Source organism: Rana temporaria, chromosome 4 (assembly GCF_905171775.1).
Source record: "Rana temporaria chromosome 4, aRanTem1.1, whole genome shotgun sequence".
Classification (NCBI taxonomy): Eukaryota; Metazoa; Chordata; class Amphibia; order Anura; family Ranidae; genus Rana; species Rana temporaria.
The window spans coordinates 249949718-249965794 of NC_053492.1; the positions used below are offsets into that span (position 1 = coordinate 249949718).

The 16077-nt window shown below is 41.9% G+C and overlaps 1 protein-coding gene across 3 annotated transcripts in view; it reads left to right on the plus strand.

The window, feature by feature from the left end:
• The window catches only part of KLHL32 (kelch like family member 32), a 285677-nt gene that overhangs the window by 255495 nt on the left and 14105 nt on the right, over positions 1 to 16077 (plus strand). For all 3 annotated transcript variants that reach the window (XM_040350130.1, XM_040350132.1, XM_040350131.1), the window contains 3 exons: positions 1117 to 1175; positions 9913 to 10105; positions 15891 to 15985. In XM_040350130.1, the coding sequence (XP_040206064.1) occupies positions 1117 to 1175; positions 9913 to 10105; positions 15891 to 15985 (347 nt within the window). The remainder of the gene's footprint in view (positions 1 to 1116; positions 1176 to 9912; positions 10106 to 15890; positions 15986 to 16077) is intronic.

A 16077-nucleotide genomic window follows, 5' to 3' on the forward strand; every position in this document is an offset into this window, starting at 1 on the left:
GGCGTGCCTAATCTAATGGGGCGAGTCCCATTTAAATTAGGCGCGCTCCTGCGCCGGACATACTGCGCATGCTCCCAAAGTTATTTTCCCAACGTGCTTTGCGCGGATTTACGTTGAACCGGGGTTCTGAGAATCGCGACGGGCGTAAAAAAAAAAAAAAAGTTGCGACGGAAAAAAAAAATGACAGCGACGCGGGATAGAAGGGTATACTTTTACAAGGTGTAAACAGTTTACACTTTGTAAAAGCAGCCCTAATTTTGCGACAGCAAACTAATACTTACGGAGATAAAAAAAAGCGAAAAAGCTTTGTGGATCTCTGTAAGTGCTAATTTGCATACCCGACACTGGATTTCGACAAGAAATGCCCCCAGCGGCGGCCGCGGTACTGCATCCTAAGATCCGACAGTGTAAGTCCCTTACACATGTCGGATCTTCTGCCGATCTATGAGAAACTGATTCTGTGGATCAGTTTCATAGATAGAAACAGGGATACGACGGCGTATGAGTAGATACGCCGGCGTATCCCTTTTGTGGATCAGGCCCAGTGTTCCCTGTTACGTGTTGTAACTACAGTGTTGGTTGCTGGTGCTATGAGATTCAAACATGAGGTTAGTGTTATAATGGTAAAAGCAGCTCAATAGAGAAATATAAGAGTACACAAAACACACCGTGTGTGGTGGATAATTTTTTTAGGATATTAACCGCTTAAGGTCCGCCTCCTGCACATATACGTCGGAAGAATGGCACGGACAGGCATATCAACGTACCTGTACGTCCCCTTTAGATGCCTGTCTGTGTGGTTGCACGCGCGTCGCCCGCGGCGTTCTCGCGACCCTGCCGCTATCCCCGTGAGTCGGACCGCGGTTCCCGCAGACTCGATCGCCGTGAGGATCCCTGCGATCGTCTCATGGAGGTATAGAGCTGGGAGATGCTTGTGTAAACGCCGCAGTGCTGAATTACAAAAAGTGGCCTGGTCCTTTAGCTGAAAAATGGTCCGGGGCTTAAGTGGTTAATGGTATTGTTACATTTTGCTGTGTACATGACAAGATGAAGATATATATGGGCCACTGTGGTGGATTTGGTTTTAAAATCATTCTGAATCACTTTTTATTTCAGGAGGAGTAACTAACACTGCACAGTATCAGAACAGGCTGATGGTATATGATCCCAACCAGGTGAGTCACAACAACAGGGATTCAAATGATATATTTTTTTTATATCTGAATTAAACATGTCTGCCCTACCCTATCAGCCATGTGATATGACCACGTTGCGTTAAAAGAAAAAACAACATAGACAAAAAGTATTCATGCATGGGTTCAATGATCTGCTGATTTGTATACTAACTATTGTCCCACCTTCAGAACTGACACAACATTGTTAGTAGGTTTTACTTAGAGACCAATTCGCAAACAGGATAGCCATGTTATATTTACTAACACAATATTTGAAAGAGTGGCACCACACTACTAATGTACATAGAGATTACGTTTTTCCTATGGCTTGTAATTATGAAATAAAGGGAATCTGTAGAAGGTTCTTATTTCTCACAACACCCCTTGGTCCTTAAAACAGGCGTTTACGGTTGCGTATTTGTATTCCTAGATCATCTTCACTGTACCCTTTTTTTATTTTTTTGTCTCCACTGTACCTTGGGAGGTACAGAAACGAAACACATATTCCTTGTCATACGTATTACCTGCCTCCTTCCACACTTTCCTTTTGGCCCTTGAGACTTCACATCTGCCACCTTCCACCCTACACGCTTTTTTATTGGCCAATGAGTAGTCTCAGCTGCATTCTCCCACTTTCCCCATTGGCAATTGATGCTTCTGAACTCCCTCATCCCACCCTCCATACTTTCCTATTGGCAATTAGGGCTTCCAACCTGCCTCCTTCCACACTTTTTACATTGGCCATTGAAGATTCAAATCTGCTTTTTTTCACCCTCCACACTGTCCTATTGGCAATTAAGGCATCCGACCTGCATCTCCAACCCCCCACATTTTTCCATTGGCCATTGATGCTTCCAACCTGCTTTCCTCACCCTCCACATTGTCCTATTGGCAATTAAGGCATCTGACCTGCATCTCCAACCCCCCACATTTTCCCATTGGCCACTGATGCTTCCAACTTGCTTTCCTCACCCTCCACATTGTCCTATTGGCAATTAAGGCTTCTGACCTGCCTTCTCCCACACTCCATGGTTTCCTATTGACCATTGAGGATTCCGACCTTCCTCCTCCCACCCTCCACTTTTCCAATTAGTAGTTCATGCTTCCAACCTTCCTCTTTACACTTTTTACCTTTGGCCACTGGTGATTCCAACCTCCACACTGTCCTATTGGCAATTAAGGCATCTGACCTGCATCCTCCCACCTCCCCCCCCCCCACATTTTTCCATTGGCCACTAATGCTTCCAACCTGCTTTTACCACACTCTACATTGCCATATGAGCAATTAAAGCTTCTGACCTGCCTACTCCAACACCCAATGTTTTCCTATTATCCATTGAGGATTCTGATCTTTCTCGTCCCACCCTCCACGTTTTCAATTAGCAGTTCATGCTTTCAACCTGCCTCCTTCCACCCACCACTCTTTCACTTTTACAATTGATGCTTCCACGACTTTCCCATTGGTGATGGCAGCCTCCAGCCTGGCTTCTCTCACCCTCCATACTTTCCTGGTGTCCTTTAAAAGCTGTCTGTTGCATTTGTAAAAAGTTTCCACTGTTTAAAATCTGGATACCTATTATGTCTGTTGTTCCACCAAAAAAAAAAAACATATCAGTATAATTCGATTAGCAGCTATGGACAATGTGGATGCTTCAGTGGTTTCAATAAACCATGCCCCTTTGTGTCTTAGGACTCCCTTCATATCTGTGTGTTCTGTTGCCATTACTACATGCAGCATTTTTTGGATTAACTTTCGTTGCATTAGGGTGTACTATACATTTACACATGGCAACTGAAGGAAACCTGGACCTGCATCTATTTTTTGTTTATGCAGCGCACCACAACGTTGGGGTTCACTGTAGTGTGGTCCATGGATACCTACTGTGCTTGTGCTTTGGTCTGCTTGTGAAGCTAACCTAAAACTGGATATATTTATAAGTGAAAATTGTGATATATAAAGGTGAAGGACAAAGTGTGGTATCCCATAGTAACCCGTTAATCGTTTTTCATTGCTCTGACTACTATAGACTAATGAAAAGTGAAATGTAGTTATTGTGGGTTACTGCACTGTACATACTATCACTGCTTTCTTTGCACAATTTCATTACATAAGCCCACATGTCAACTACAGCTATGATTAACCCATTTCATTGATTCTCTTTAGCTTCATTCACCACCTAAACTGAACTTGTCAACTCCTGTTACACTGTGTAATTCTTACAAAACATTTCTATGTTCACTGTTTGGAAACATTTAAGCTGGTTGGGAATATCCTTGCTGTGTCTGCTTCCTGCTAATTGCATGGCATGCTCTACTGAGCGCAGACAGTTAATAATTGAAACTTTTTTTTATTTATTTTTTAAATGAGGACTGCTTCATGTTTGCGCACACAGCCTCTTTTTTTTACATTCTGCTGGCATATTGTTTACAGTGGGTTCTGGCAAACCACATCTGCCTGTACCCGCTCTGAATCTCAATGACTCTATCACTGAGCACTGGGGCACGGCTTTAAGCAAGGCCTTTGTAGAGAGTCAATAATGACTGCCATCTGCCACAGAGCACAGAGCTACCTGCTAGCAGACAGGCTGCGATGACCTCTGCTTCCCCATCACTGATTAGTATTCAAACACTGCCGTTTTAGCTGTGACCTTGCTCAGACCCCTGTGCCTCTCTGCTTGTGTTGAGGTTCACCTGGCAGGCATTGCAGCAGAGGAAAAGAATGCCGTAATCAGGGGACATATGAATACATTGCAAATCAGATGCCATCTTTATCTCTCTGTCTGGGGCTGAGTACTAATGATGTAAAACAGTATTCTTTAATCCTATTCTGCCTATTGTACTTGTGAAATAGAGCATTTTTATGCGTATGTTTTGTAGAAAGTTTTATCATGACCATCTTAGCATTAGTGACCTTGGCATGCTGTAACATAAAGCTTAACTCCAGGGAAATGTCTAAATATGCAGATAAGCATTTTTAAGGATTTTTTACCTGCCACACTATTTACATTTCTGGCCATTTGTCCCTGAGAAGCCTACACAGGCCTGCCACACACAAAAGTCAGGTTGATGACACCATTGTCTTTGTTAGAATTAGGCCTTGTGCACACAGGCGTACTTAAGCGTACACTCATGTGAGGGCCATGTTTTCCCTGCAAGGGATGCAGAGGTGTGTATCCATATGCAGGCAGTCCCAATCATGGCAAATGGTGGGCAGTGGCTGTGTGGACACAACTACTGCTCCTAATTTGACATCCATGTGGGTGCAGGTACATGTCCCTGAACTCACACTGCGTTTAGGCTGTGCATGCATACTCACACAGATGTTAAAATGATAGCAGTAGCTGTGTCTGTGCAATGTCTCAATTACCTTGGATGGGAATACTTGTATGCAGATGCACAGACGACCTGTGCATCCCGTGCAGGCAAGACTCACCTGAGTATATGCATAAGCACACCAGTGTGTACAAGGTCTTAAAGCTCCAGTCTCCCCCCCCCCAAAAATGTAAAGTCGCTTCTTCAATTGGCTTCGGGTCCAGGCGTCGGCATCTTGGGTAAGGTAAACCTACTTAAGGGAAACCTCTTGGACCTGTGATGTGTCTGTGATCCTGGAAAAGTAGGGAGTGAGGAGCAGGAGGAAAGAATGCCATTATGAAAGTAGGTTAAAAGGTATTTATTGGTAATATTAACAAACACCAATAAATACCTTTAAACTACTTTCAAGTCCGCATTCTTTTTTGGACACCGGGCGCTCCTCCCTTTATATTTTTCGTCAAGTGGAAATGACCATAAGGCCGTACCAAAAAGGCAGCAGTCCAAACCCCAAGAGGTTTTATTACCATCACTTAAGACTAGGCATAACCCACAGCAGGCATTCCTTCCTACTTGCCCACACAACCATCCATCCATGACTAGTGACTGATTCAGTCAGTCCAGCGCAGTCTCCAACACAAACTAAATTGCGATCTGATCAGAAGTTGAAGCAGGTACCTGTCAAAACCAGGTTTTGCTTAAAGCCGTGCCCCAGTGCTCAGTGATAGTTATTGCGATTCAGAGTGGGTACAGGCAGATGTGGTTTGCAGGAACCCACTGTAAACAAAAAATGACAAATGTGGCAGTGGAGGAGGGAAGGGTGCAAACAAGCGCAGCTTCCCCTTTTGGGTGAAGTTCTGTTTTAAGGATTGAACTGTAGACACCACTCTGCTGACTGGACAGTGTGGAAAAAGCAGCAGGTTGAATTCACCCAATCGTTTTCTCCTCCAATCCGCTTGCATTCCTTGTCAGCATGCTCACATTCAGAGCACCTTATAGGTTTGCAGTTCTTCTTCCAGTCTGAGTGCTGCAGAAGAGGCTGATTTTAGCTAAATGAAGGTACCTACACTAATGTGTAATCCTTGGCATATTCCTCGCTTTAGCAGGCTCCCTCCATCTGTGCTATGGGTCCCCAGAAGCCTCTTCTATGAGACACTTTGAGCTGTAGTCGCACAAAGAAGTACAATGCAGGACCAGTAGCCCTGCATTAAAGGTGAGAGCCGCAAGTGTCTGCACAAAAGAGGGAGCCGTAGAGTGCTAGAGCAAGCAGTATTACACCGTATTCATCATCCCCTACATTTAACAAACAATTAACCCTTGCAGTGTGGGGAGGAGTAAAATATTTTATTTAATTCCCAGAGTTGGGCCTTACTGATTTATTAACGAATGCAGATGTGCATTTTATACCTTTCTGTGGTTGTAAACCCTTACACATACCCAGTTAAGTGACTGGCCTCAGGTGATACACAGCGATGAAATAAATCATCCTACATACGTTGTACCTGTTTATCTGCAGTCTTTCTTCTCTACATCTGTTCAAAGTCAAGAATTTTTAAAGCTTGTCTGAGAGTCCAGAAAACAGAGGGTGGAGAGGTGAAATTACACTCTGCAGAGCTCAGTGAGGAAAGTTCTGAGAGCTGATTGAGGGGAAGGGACACACCCCCATTCACACAGCACACAGAAACAGAACTGAGGCTTTCAATCAGCTGGAGGTCCCTCCCCTGTCACCTTTTTAATCTTGGTGTTAGGAAAACTTGTCATAAGTAACTCATGCCGATAGCGAGGAATGAAGCACCAGACAGAAATTACACGTAGGGGGTTATTTATGAAAGGCAAATCCACTTGTGCAAAGTGCACTTGAAATTGCACTAAAAGTGCACTTGGAAGTGCAGTCGCTGTAAATCTGAGGGAAAGATCTGAAATGAGGGGAAGCTCTGCTGATTTCATCATCCAATCATGTGCAAGCTAAAATGCTGTTTTTTATTTTCCTTGCATGTCCCCCTCGGTTCTACAGCGACTGCAATTTCAAGTGCACTTTGACTTTAGAAAATAATCCACTTATTACTTGAGACAAGTACACTGTATAGAGGGATCTACTTTGTTCATATTTCATGTCTGAGGATAACAACCACTTTAAAGCTGAACTGTGGGCAAACCGAAATATACTCTGCTGCAACACATGTATGTAAACAGTTTTACCTGCAAATGATTTATAGTTTCGTTTAGCCAGTGTTGTGATGCAAACACCCCTGCTAATGCAGCACAGCCAATCCTTAGACCTCTGCTTAACTGCAATGCAGTTAAAGCGGTGGTTCCCCCCTTAAAAACAACTTTTTTTTATTCCACTGCCCCCCACATTACAATCGAATTAAGGCTCTTATTATTTTTTTGCTGCAGTACATACCTTGATACAGCATCTTCACCCGTGCATCCGGGTTGCGAGTCCCGCGGGAGTGGGCGTTCCTCACATGTGTTTGATTGACATTTTGCCCAAAAACGAGCTCTCCCCTGTCGCGTAAGCCGCGTCACGATTGGCGAAAGGAGCCGAACGGCGAGTCGGTGCTATACTGCGTATGCGCATCGCCGTTCGGCTCCTTTCGCCAATCGTGACGCGGCTTACGCGACGGGGGGAGAGCTCGTTTTTGGGCAAAACGTCAATCAACAGCATGTGAGGAACGCCCACTCCCACGGGACTCGCAACCCGGATGCACGGGTGAAGATGCTGTATCAAGGTATGTACAGCAGCAAAAAAAAAATAAGAGCCTTAATTCGATTGTAATGTGGGGGGGCAGTGGAATAAAAAAAAGTTGTTTTTAAGGGGGAACCACCGCTTTAAGTAATATAACCTTATCTCACTTAGTGTAAGCATGTCCTGACAGTACTGTGCAATGTCCTTATTGGCTGAGACACCCACACTCCCTATTCCAGTGTATTTTCAGTTTCATATTCAAATCATACAACGCCTTGAAAAAGTATTTATTTTATGTGATGGACCAACACAAAGGGGCACATAATCGTGAAGTGGAAGGAAAATTATAAATGTTTTTCAATTTTTTTTACAAATAACTATGTGAAAAGTGTGGCGCGCATTTGTATTCAATATGGAGTCAAACTTTGTAGAACCAGCTTTTGCTGCAAGTCTTTTTGGGTATGTCTCTACCAGCTTTGCACATCTAGAGAGAGAAATTTTTGCCCATTTATCTTTGCAAAATAGCTCAAGCTCTGTGAGATTGGATGGAGAGCGTCTGTGAACAGCAATTTTCAAGTCTTGCCACAGATTCTCAATTGGATTTAGGTCTGGACTTGGCCATTCTAACACATTAATATGCTTTGATCTAAACCGGGGATATGCAATTAGCAGACCTCCAGCTGTTGCAGAACTACAAGTCCCATGAGGCATAGCAAGACTCTGACAGCCACAAGAATGACACCCAGAGGCAGAGGCATGATGGGAGTTGTAGTTTTGCAACAGCTGGAGGTCCGCTAATTGCACATCCCTGATCTAAACTATTCCATTGTAGCTCTGGCTGTATGTTTAGGGTCATTGTCCTGCTGGAAGGTGAACCTCCACCCAAGCCTCAAGTCTTTTGCAGACTGTAACAAGTTTTCTTCTGCACACCACACCTTTCAGACATTTATTTGTTAAAAAAAAAATTGAAAACCATTTATAATTTTATTTTTACGTTAAAATTATGTGGTCTATAACATAATCCCAATAAAATACATTTACGGTTTTGGTTGTAACCTGACAAAATGTGGCAAAGGTTAAGGAGTATGAATACTTTTTCAAGGCACTGTATGTTAAAATATGTTTAACGTTTTATTCATGCAGGCCCAGATTCACAGCGGAGATACGACGGAGTATCTCAGATACTCCGTCGTATCTCTCAGAGTATCTATGCGACTGATTCATAGAATCAGTTACGCATAGATAGCCCTAAGATCCGACAGGTGTAATTGTTTTACACTGTTGGATCTTAGGATGCAATACCGCGGCCGCCGCTGGGGGGAGTTCGCGTCGTAAACCAGCGTCGGGTATGCAAATTAGGAGTTACGGCGATCCACAATGGTTTTTCGCGTTCGCTACGTCGCCGCTAGTCTAGTTTCCCGTCGCTAAGTTAGTCGTCGTTTTGGGTGCCTTAACTTTAGTCAGCAAACGTATTGCTGTCTAAAGTATGGCCGTCGTTCCCGCGTCGAGATTTAAAATTTCACGTCGTTTGCGTAACACGTCCGGGAATATGGAAGTACGCTACGCACGTCGCCGTTCGAAAAAATTACGTCACTTCGCGCAAAGCACGGCGGGAGTTACGAAACGGAGCATGCGCAGTAGGTCCGGCGCGGAAGCGCGCCTAATTTAAATGTAATCCGCCCATTCGATTTGGACCGCCATGCGACGGACGTATTTACGATACACCGCCGCAAGTTTCCAGGTAAGTGCTTTGTGGATCGGGCACTAAAACTGAAAACTTGCGGCGGTGTAACGTAAACAGGCGCAATTGTACCTGAATCTGGCCCGAAGTACCTAACTGGATTAAAAAGGTGCTAGTGCAGTAACTTCCTTAGCCAATTACCTTGGAATATGTATGCATCAGTTGATGTTAGAACTCAAACTACATTTTACTCCATGTCAGATGGTTTAGCAATCAGAGGGTCAACATGACAGCCAGGCATAAAGCATTTCAAGAAGCAGAAGTACATTTTTAGTGAGTAATTTCACTTAAGAGGAACTGCAGTCTGCTCACATAATTTGTAATAAAAACATCTTTGTCATTCTAAAGCTTCCCTCCAGCCACTTTGCATATTATTTTATATATACTGTGATTCTGTACTTGCCAAAACATGCTACAGAAATCTCTCTGTACTGAGTCTGGCTGCAACCGTTTTAACGGTGGGCAGCTGAAGCTGCTGCCTGTTCACTTCCTGGATTTCCACAGACACACACCTCCAGCTCTCATTGGCCCTCTTATGACTCTCACCCCCCTCCCTTCCTGGCAAACTCTCATGAGAGTGAGAGAGAGCTGTGCATGATGTCATAAGCCTAGGCATTTTACCAGACAAGGAAGTGGGCTGTATAAGGTATTTACTGGCAGAAAAAAAATGTTTTCCTATCCAAAGTTAAAACAACAAGGACAGAAGATTTAATAGATGGAAAGTTGAAAAATGACTGAAGGTCCGCTTTAGCACAGAGTGTCTTTAAAAAAGAACAGATAATTGCTCATATGGGAGCAACTATTTATAATATATTAATATGTGAAATTGTATTACTCCTCATATCATGAACCTGCCTTTCCTTTCCCTTTAATAAGACTGTTCATTGCATTATTTTTACATTGCTATTACATGTGGCATGTTTATGTAAAACTGTATAGGTTAATTGTATTTGGAAAAACAGATTATAAATCATCTCGGTGCTTTTTTCCCGCTGCAGAATAAGTGGATTAGTCGCAGTCCTATGCTGCAGAGAAGAGTTTACCATGCAATGGCAGCAGTCCAAAGAAAGCTTTATGTCATGGGAGGAAATGATTTAGATTACAATAATGACAGGATTTTGGTGCGGCATATAGATTCCTACAATATCGACAATGACCAGTGGACGCGCTGCAATTTCAACCTGCTTACAGGTAAGTGTCATATTATTATACCATTACAACTTAAACTTTCATACCTGTAGAGCCCCTATGGACCAGAGCAATTGCAGGCCATTGTAGGCCTGTTTAGCCACCAGTGATTATTGCTTTGTCATTACTTAAGATAACATAATCATACATGTGGTTTTTTTTTGGGGGGGGGGCAAACTAAGCTTTCTACGTTTTTCTATTTCAATGTTGCACTTTTATTATGCAACACTGAAAAAAATAATGAAAAGAACAAATATAAATATTAATGAGAGGTAAATATGCAAAATAAAAAAATGACCAGAAAAATATTTGCTAAGGGGAGGAAGGCTTTAATTAGGGTTAATAACGGGATTATCAAGGGGACAAAGTAGGAATTTTTAATTTATTTTTTTGCCTGTAAGGATTCTTTACCGATTTTGGTAAACAGTATGTTTCCCGTACATCCTGGCTTTGAGTGGCTCAAAACAGGCTCACGGCTGCGAGAGCTTATTTTTTAAGCGGGCACAAGGCTATTTAGTAAAATTGATCTGGGTGGCTTCCCCCCGGAGAGCCTGGGACCACAATAAATGTTGTCAGGATAGCAAGCAGGAAGACATCAAGATTCGTCCATTTCCCAACATCACTGCAGTGTGAGACTTGAAGTGTGGAGCACTTGCGGGTTCAGAGCTATCAAAACGTTAACTGCAATGCTGGTTAAACAGCAGCTTAAGCACAATCTATGCTCAATCAAATGGAGAGACATTAGGGGACTAATATAACCCTGATGTCCCTATAAAGCGTTTTAACCACTTAAGCCCCGGACCAAAATGCAGGTAAAGGACCAGGCCCCTTTTTGCGATTCGGCACTGCGTCGCTTTAACTGACAATTGCGCGGTCGTGGCTCCCAAACAAAATTGGCGTCCTTTTTTTCCCACAAATAGAGCTTTCCTTTGGTGGTATTTGATCACCTCTGCGGTTTTTATTTTTTGCGCTATAAACAAAAATAGAGTGACAATTTTGAAAAAAATTCAATATTTTTTACTTTTTGCTATAATAAATATCCCCCAAAAATATATATATATATAAAAAAAAGTTTTTTTCCTCAGTTTAGGCCGATACGTATTCTTCTACATATTTTTGGTAACAAAATTGCAATAAGCGTTTATCGGTTGGTTTGCGCAAAATTTATAGCGTTTACAAAATAAGGGATAGTTTCATTGCATTTTTATTAATTTGTTTTTCACTACTAATGGCGGCGATCAGCGATTTTTTTCGTGACTGCGACATTATGGCGGACACTTCGGACAATTTTGACACATTTTTGGGACCATTGTCATTTTCACAGCAAATAATGCATTTAAAATGCATTCTTTATTGTGGAAATGACAGTTGCAGTTTGGGAGTTAACCACAGGGGGCGCTGAAGGGGTTATGTTTCACCTAGTGTGTGTTTACAACTGTAGGGGGGTGTGGCTGTAAGAGTGACGTCATCGATTGTGTCTGCCTATAAAGGGGATGACACGATTGATGCAGCTGCCACAGTGAAGCACGGGGAAGCCCGCGACCCACGGCTGGGTAGATGTACAGGACGTACATCTGCCCAGCCGTGCCATTCTGCTGACGTATATTTACAGGAGGCGGTCCTTAAGTGGTTAAACATAAAAAAGTAGTGCAAATGCACTTGTATGGTGCACATGCATGTAAACCAGGGGTCCTCAAACTACGGCCCTCCAGTTCAGGAACTAAAATTTCCATCATGCCTAGTTATGTCAGTGAATGTCAGCCTTGCAATGCCTCATGGGATGTGTAGTTCCGCAACAGCTGGAGGGCCGTAGTTTTAAGATCCCTGATGTAAACAATGGCTATGAAACACAGATAAGGTAATTCTAGACCGTTTTTTTACAATTTACTCTAAATGGCATTTACAGTGTTTGCTGATAATTTTGAGTACCCCAATTATTCACCATTTTGCAGGCACATGCAGTTTTCAGGCCTCAGATATTTGGTACCTACGGTATTTACTCTACACAACCCTATCTTTTATTTCATACAAAAAAAAAAAAACAGATCTTATTTTGTTTGTGTGCATTAGAATTATTTTTTATACTTACCAGAAATGGCTGTTACTAGGCAGATCGTCCAAATCTGCCACTTCCTATTCCACTGTAGTCTTCAGTCTTCTTCTTGCGTTGTCTTCTGGGAAATGTTGGCCCTCTGTCTTCTGGGACCTGTGTGTCCCAGAAGACAGACGGACATTCACAAAACGCATGCGCGGAAGGAAACGGGCAGTGAAGCCGCAAGGCTCCACTGCCAGTTTCCCTTACCTCGAGTGGCGGGCCGGGACCCAATCGGTCTCAGACGGCCGTCATCGCGGGAACCCTGGACAGGTAAGTGTGATTATTAAAAGTCAGCAGCTACAGTGTTTGTAGCTGCTGACTTTAAAAAAAGTTACAGCTGGACCTCCGCTTTAATATAACAAAAGTGTTTTTTTCTTCATAAAAAAATGTTTACATTGAAACGCTAAATGCAGTGTGGATGATCAAAGCAATCTTTTTTTTGTATTGAACAATAACTTTTAAACAAATGATTAAAGCTGAACTCTGGGAACAAAAACATTTATTGTAATATTCTCCTCAATGGCCAAATAGGACATAATTTTGTGTGCACCTTTGTAAATCTAGATGTTAGAGTGCAAAATAGAAATTACGTTATCACTGCACTGCACACAGCCTGCACAGAGAGCAATGCTGTGAGAGGGACCCAGCAGGTTTAGCCAATATGGGAAGGGGCAAATACAAGACCAGTCACCCTGCACAAGGAGAGACTGCAGCAGTGACCGGTCTTCATTACAGGAAGCTCCTACACAAAGAAGTTTTACTGGATTACAGCACAAGTCTGGAAGAAATGCACAAAGCACACCAAGATTCAAGTAAGGATATACACAACCCTTGTATTTAGTCAATGTTTGCTTATACTGGAGTTCAGCTTTAGCCCATCATTACTGAATTTATGATAAACAGTTTATGGTTACATGTAAAGCCAGCATAAAGGAGACTATACAGAGATTACACAAACTCTAGCATATATGTGGCCAACTTTACCCCTTCCCGAAAAAAGGTAAAAAATAAACAAACAATTAACGCCTGAATACAGTTTTTCAACTTTGACATGTGTTAGTAGTTGCAATGATGTGTACAGTTTTACCAAGTGTAGCCAGGTGAAATATATCTAATTTTTAAAGGATAAATTGTGCCTTCATTTGGTGGTGATTGGCAGCAAAGTAATATCTCCTGTTTTTTTTTTTTTTTTGTCCCAAAGTGTTGCAACCACATGCCATACATGCATTTAAATGTAGTCTTTGCTTTTTAACCCAAAAGGTGAAGTACAAATGTCAGAATAAAGCACTGTACAAATGGGCCAAATGTCAGGAGACAGCGGGCGGTTAAAAAAAAAAAAAAAAACAGCCAACTTTTTGCCCGGGTTCTGTCGGACATGCATGCTGGAAAACCAGCATCCGACCGACTCCTGATCAGCGATCTCAGTCAATGGCAGAGAGTGCTGATCGGAGTGTTCTGATTGGGGGGGACATCCCCCCTGTCTGGAGACAATGGCTCAGCAGGGAAGATCGCTGAACTAACCAGCAGCTCAAACCCGAAAGTGGCAGTTTTTTTTTTTTTTTCAACCTGCGGGGTTGAATGAAAAAAAAAAAAATGAATAGTGTGTATCAAATACAGAATAAAGTTAGGTTTATAGGTTAGAGGTTATGGTAGGTTAAAGTATACCATAGGTTAGCACTTAAACTGATTTGTATTTTCTGGTATAAAGAAGAGTTACAAGGGTTTAATGGATAATAACCTTGTTAATGGATTTACATTGAGTGACAAATTGATTAGGTAATCTATTTCTATACATTAATTAGTCAGATTGGATAGGGTTTCTAATACTATCAATTTAATTAACTTGTTAGTTCTTGACCTGAAAGAAAGAGAAGGGAAATCTCCATAAAAGAGACAGACAGACACCCACCCACCCAATAAATACATCGTTTTGGCTTCAGTGTTAAGCCAGCCATACTTACAAAATTCAGCCAGTTCAGCAAGGACCATCCAAGTTTTGATCCATGTATGGGCACCCTGGTTAGGCTCGATTCACACTAATGCGTTTTTTGATGCTTTTTGCAGAAATGCAGGGAATTTGCTTTATTGCAGAGTCCCCCCTGCCCCAAAGCACCCACCTCATCACTCGTCCCCCTCCCTTTCCTGACCTGCCAGGCTGCATACTCGGATAACAGTCTGGTATGGATTTTGGGGCACCCCATGCAATTTTAAAAAAAGAAATAGGATTGGCGTGGAGGTGTCCCGTCCACATCCACGAATGAACTGGGGGGACCCCCACAATTTTTTTTTTTTTTACATTCAGCTATCAGGGGAAGCCCACTGACAGCTGATGACTCATCCGTTGCTAAGGATGTGGTAGCCGGCTTCCCCACCAGCTCTTTAGCAACTAGTAAAAGTAAAAAAAAAACACACAAATCGCAAAAATCGCTGTAAAAAGCACAGGAGAAACGCTCAAAAGCAACAATGCATAGATGTGAATCGAGCCTTCTACAGAACTCAGTCTACTGATAGACTTCCGTACAACTGATCAATCAATCAGTGCGGCTGACTATAGCCACTGCACTGATCTTTGTATTCTGAAATCAGAACAGAATAGCACAGTGGGAGTGATACCCCTATCCACCTTGAATGTGTGGATATGGGAATCAGATCTTTTTATTTTGTTCAACCTACTGGTTGAATGAAAAAAAAAAAAACACTATGAATGTATGGGCCGTTTTACTTTACATGACTTTTGCAGGCCCCATAAAGTGCTAAAGTAGCATCCAAAGTGAGGTATTAAATATACGCTGGATTCGCTAAAACATTTTGCAGATTCTGAACCAAGTTACAAAAGGTAACATTTGTCAAACAAAACAAAACTTTTTTTTTTTTTTACAATTTTTTGTCGCGTAGGACAAAAAAAATCTGAGAAAGTGCACAGTTCCAAATACCAATATACGAAAATCATTGAATGTTTTCTTTTGTAGGAAAGATTTTAATGCTTAATTTTATTATTTTGTGTGCCAGAGCAATTGTACTCTGAGCTTGGTATTGAAAACAAAAATACTCTGAAACACTTGTTTATAGAACATAAACTGTCATTTTTAATTAAAGCTGTACACACTTGGAGTCCTTACAATCAGAATGAATTGCCTAAAATATTTGGTGCAAAAGTACCATTTATTTAAAATGGTTTGTAAAATGGGCCTGCTCCTGAATTCTAGGAGGCACTTAGAAAATGTTAGGGGTCTGGAATGATGGGGCTTTAATCAGACGTATGGAGATCTCACCATCCCTTCAGCATTCATAGGTACAGTTTTCTCTTTCTTTCAACACAGACCAACCAAATGTGCAGTTCTCTGAACACCTGCCATCCCCAATGCATTAATATATAGCCTCATACACAATTGTCAAAATTGTAACATTAAACTCTGTAGCACATATTTTAAATGAGAGACCAAGGTTCTACTTTAGGCAAATCCATTTGAATGAAATCTAACTGCTCTAAATGGCAGGTGTCATGTCCTCCTGAGTATTATTCTTGCATCAGCATTATAGAAGGTCCATATTTTTTAATGTTTCTCCCCTAGTTTGCATACCAAACAATGCACATGAAAAGTGCATGTGAAAATGCATACAGGCAATATTCTGCACACCTTTAAAACATACAGTATGCACACAGGCAAATGGTTTCTTTTTTTCCTTTCAAAGGACAAAATGAATCTGGAATTGCAGTACATAATGGAAGAATTTACTTGGTTGGCGGTTACTCTATTTGGACAAATGAATCTTTGGCGTGTATACAGGTATGTAATCAGGAGCTAAACTTACAACATTGTGTCTGGGAAATAAAAATATACATGAACAGTATACTTGTGGCATTCTTTAACATGTTAAA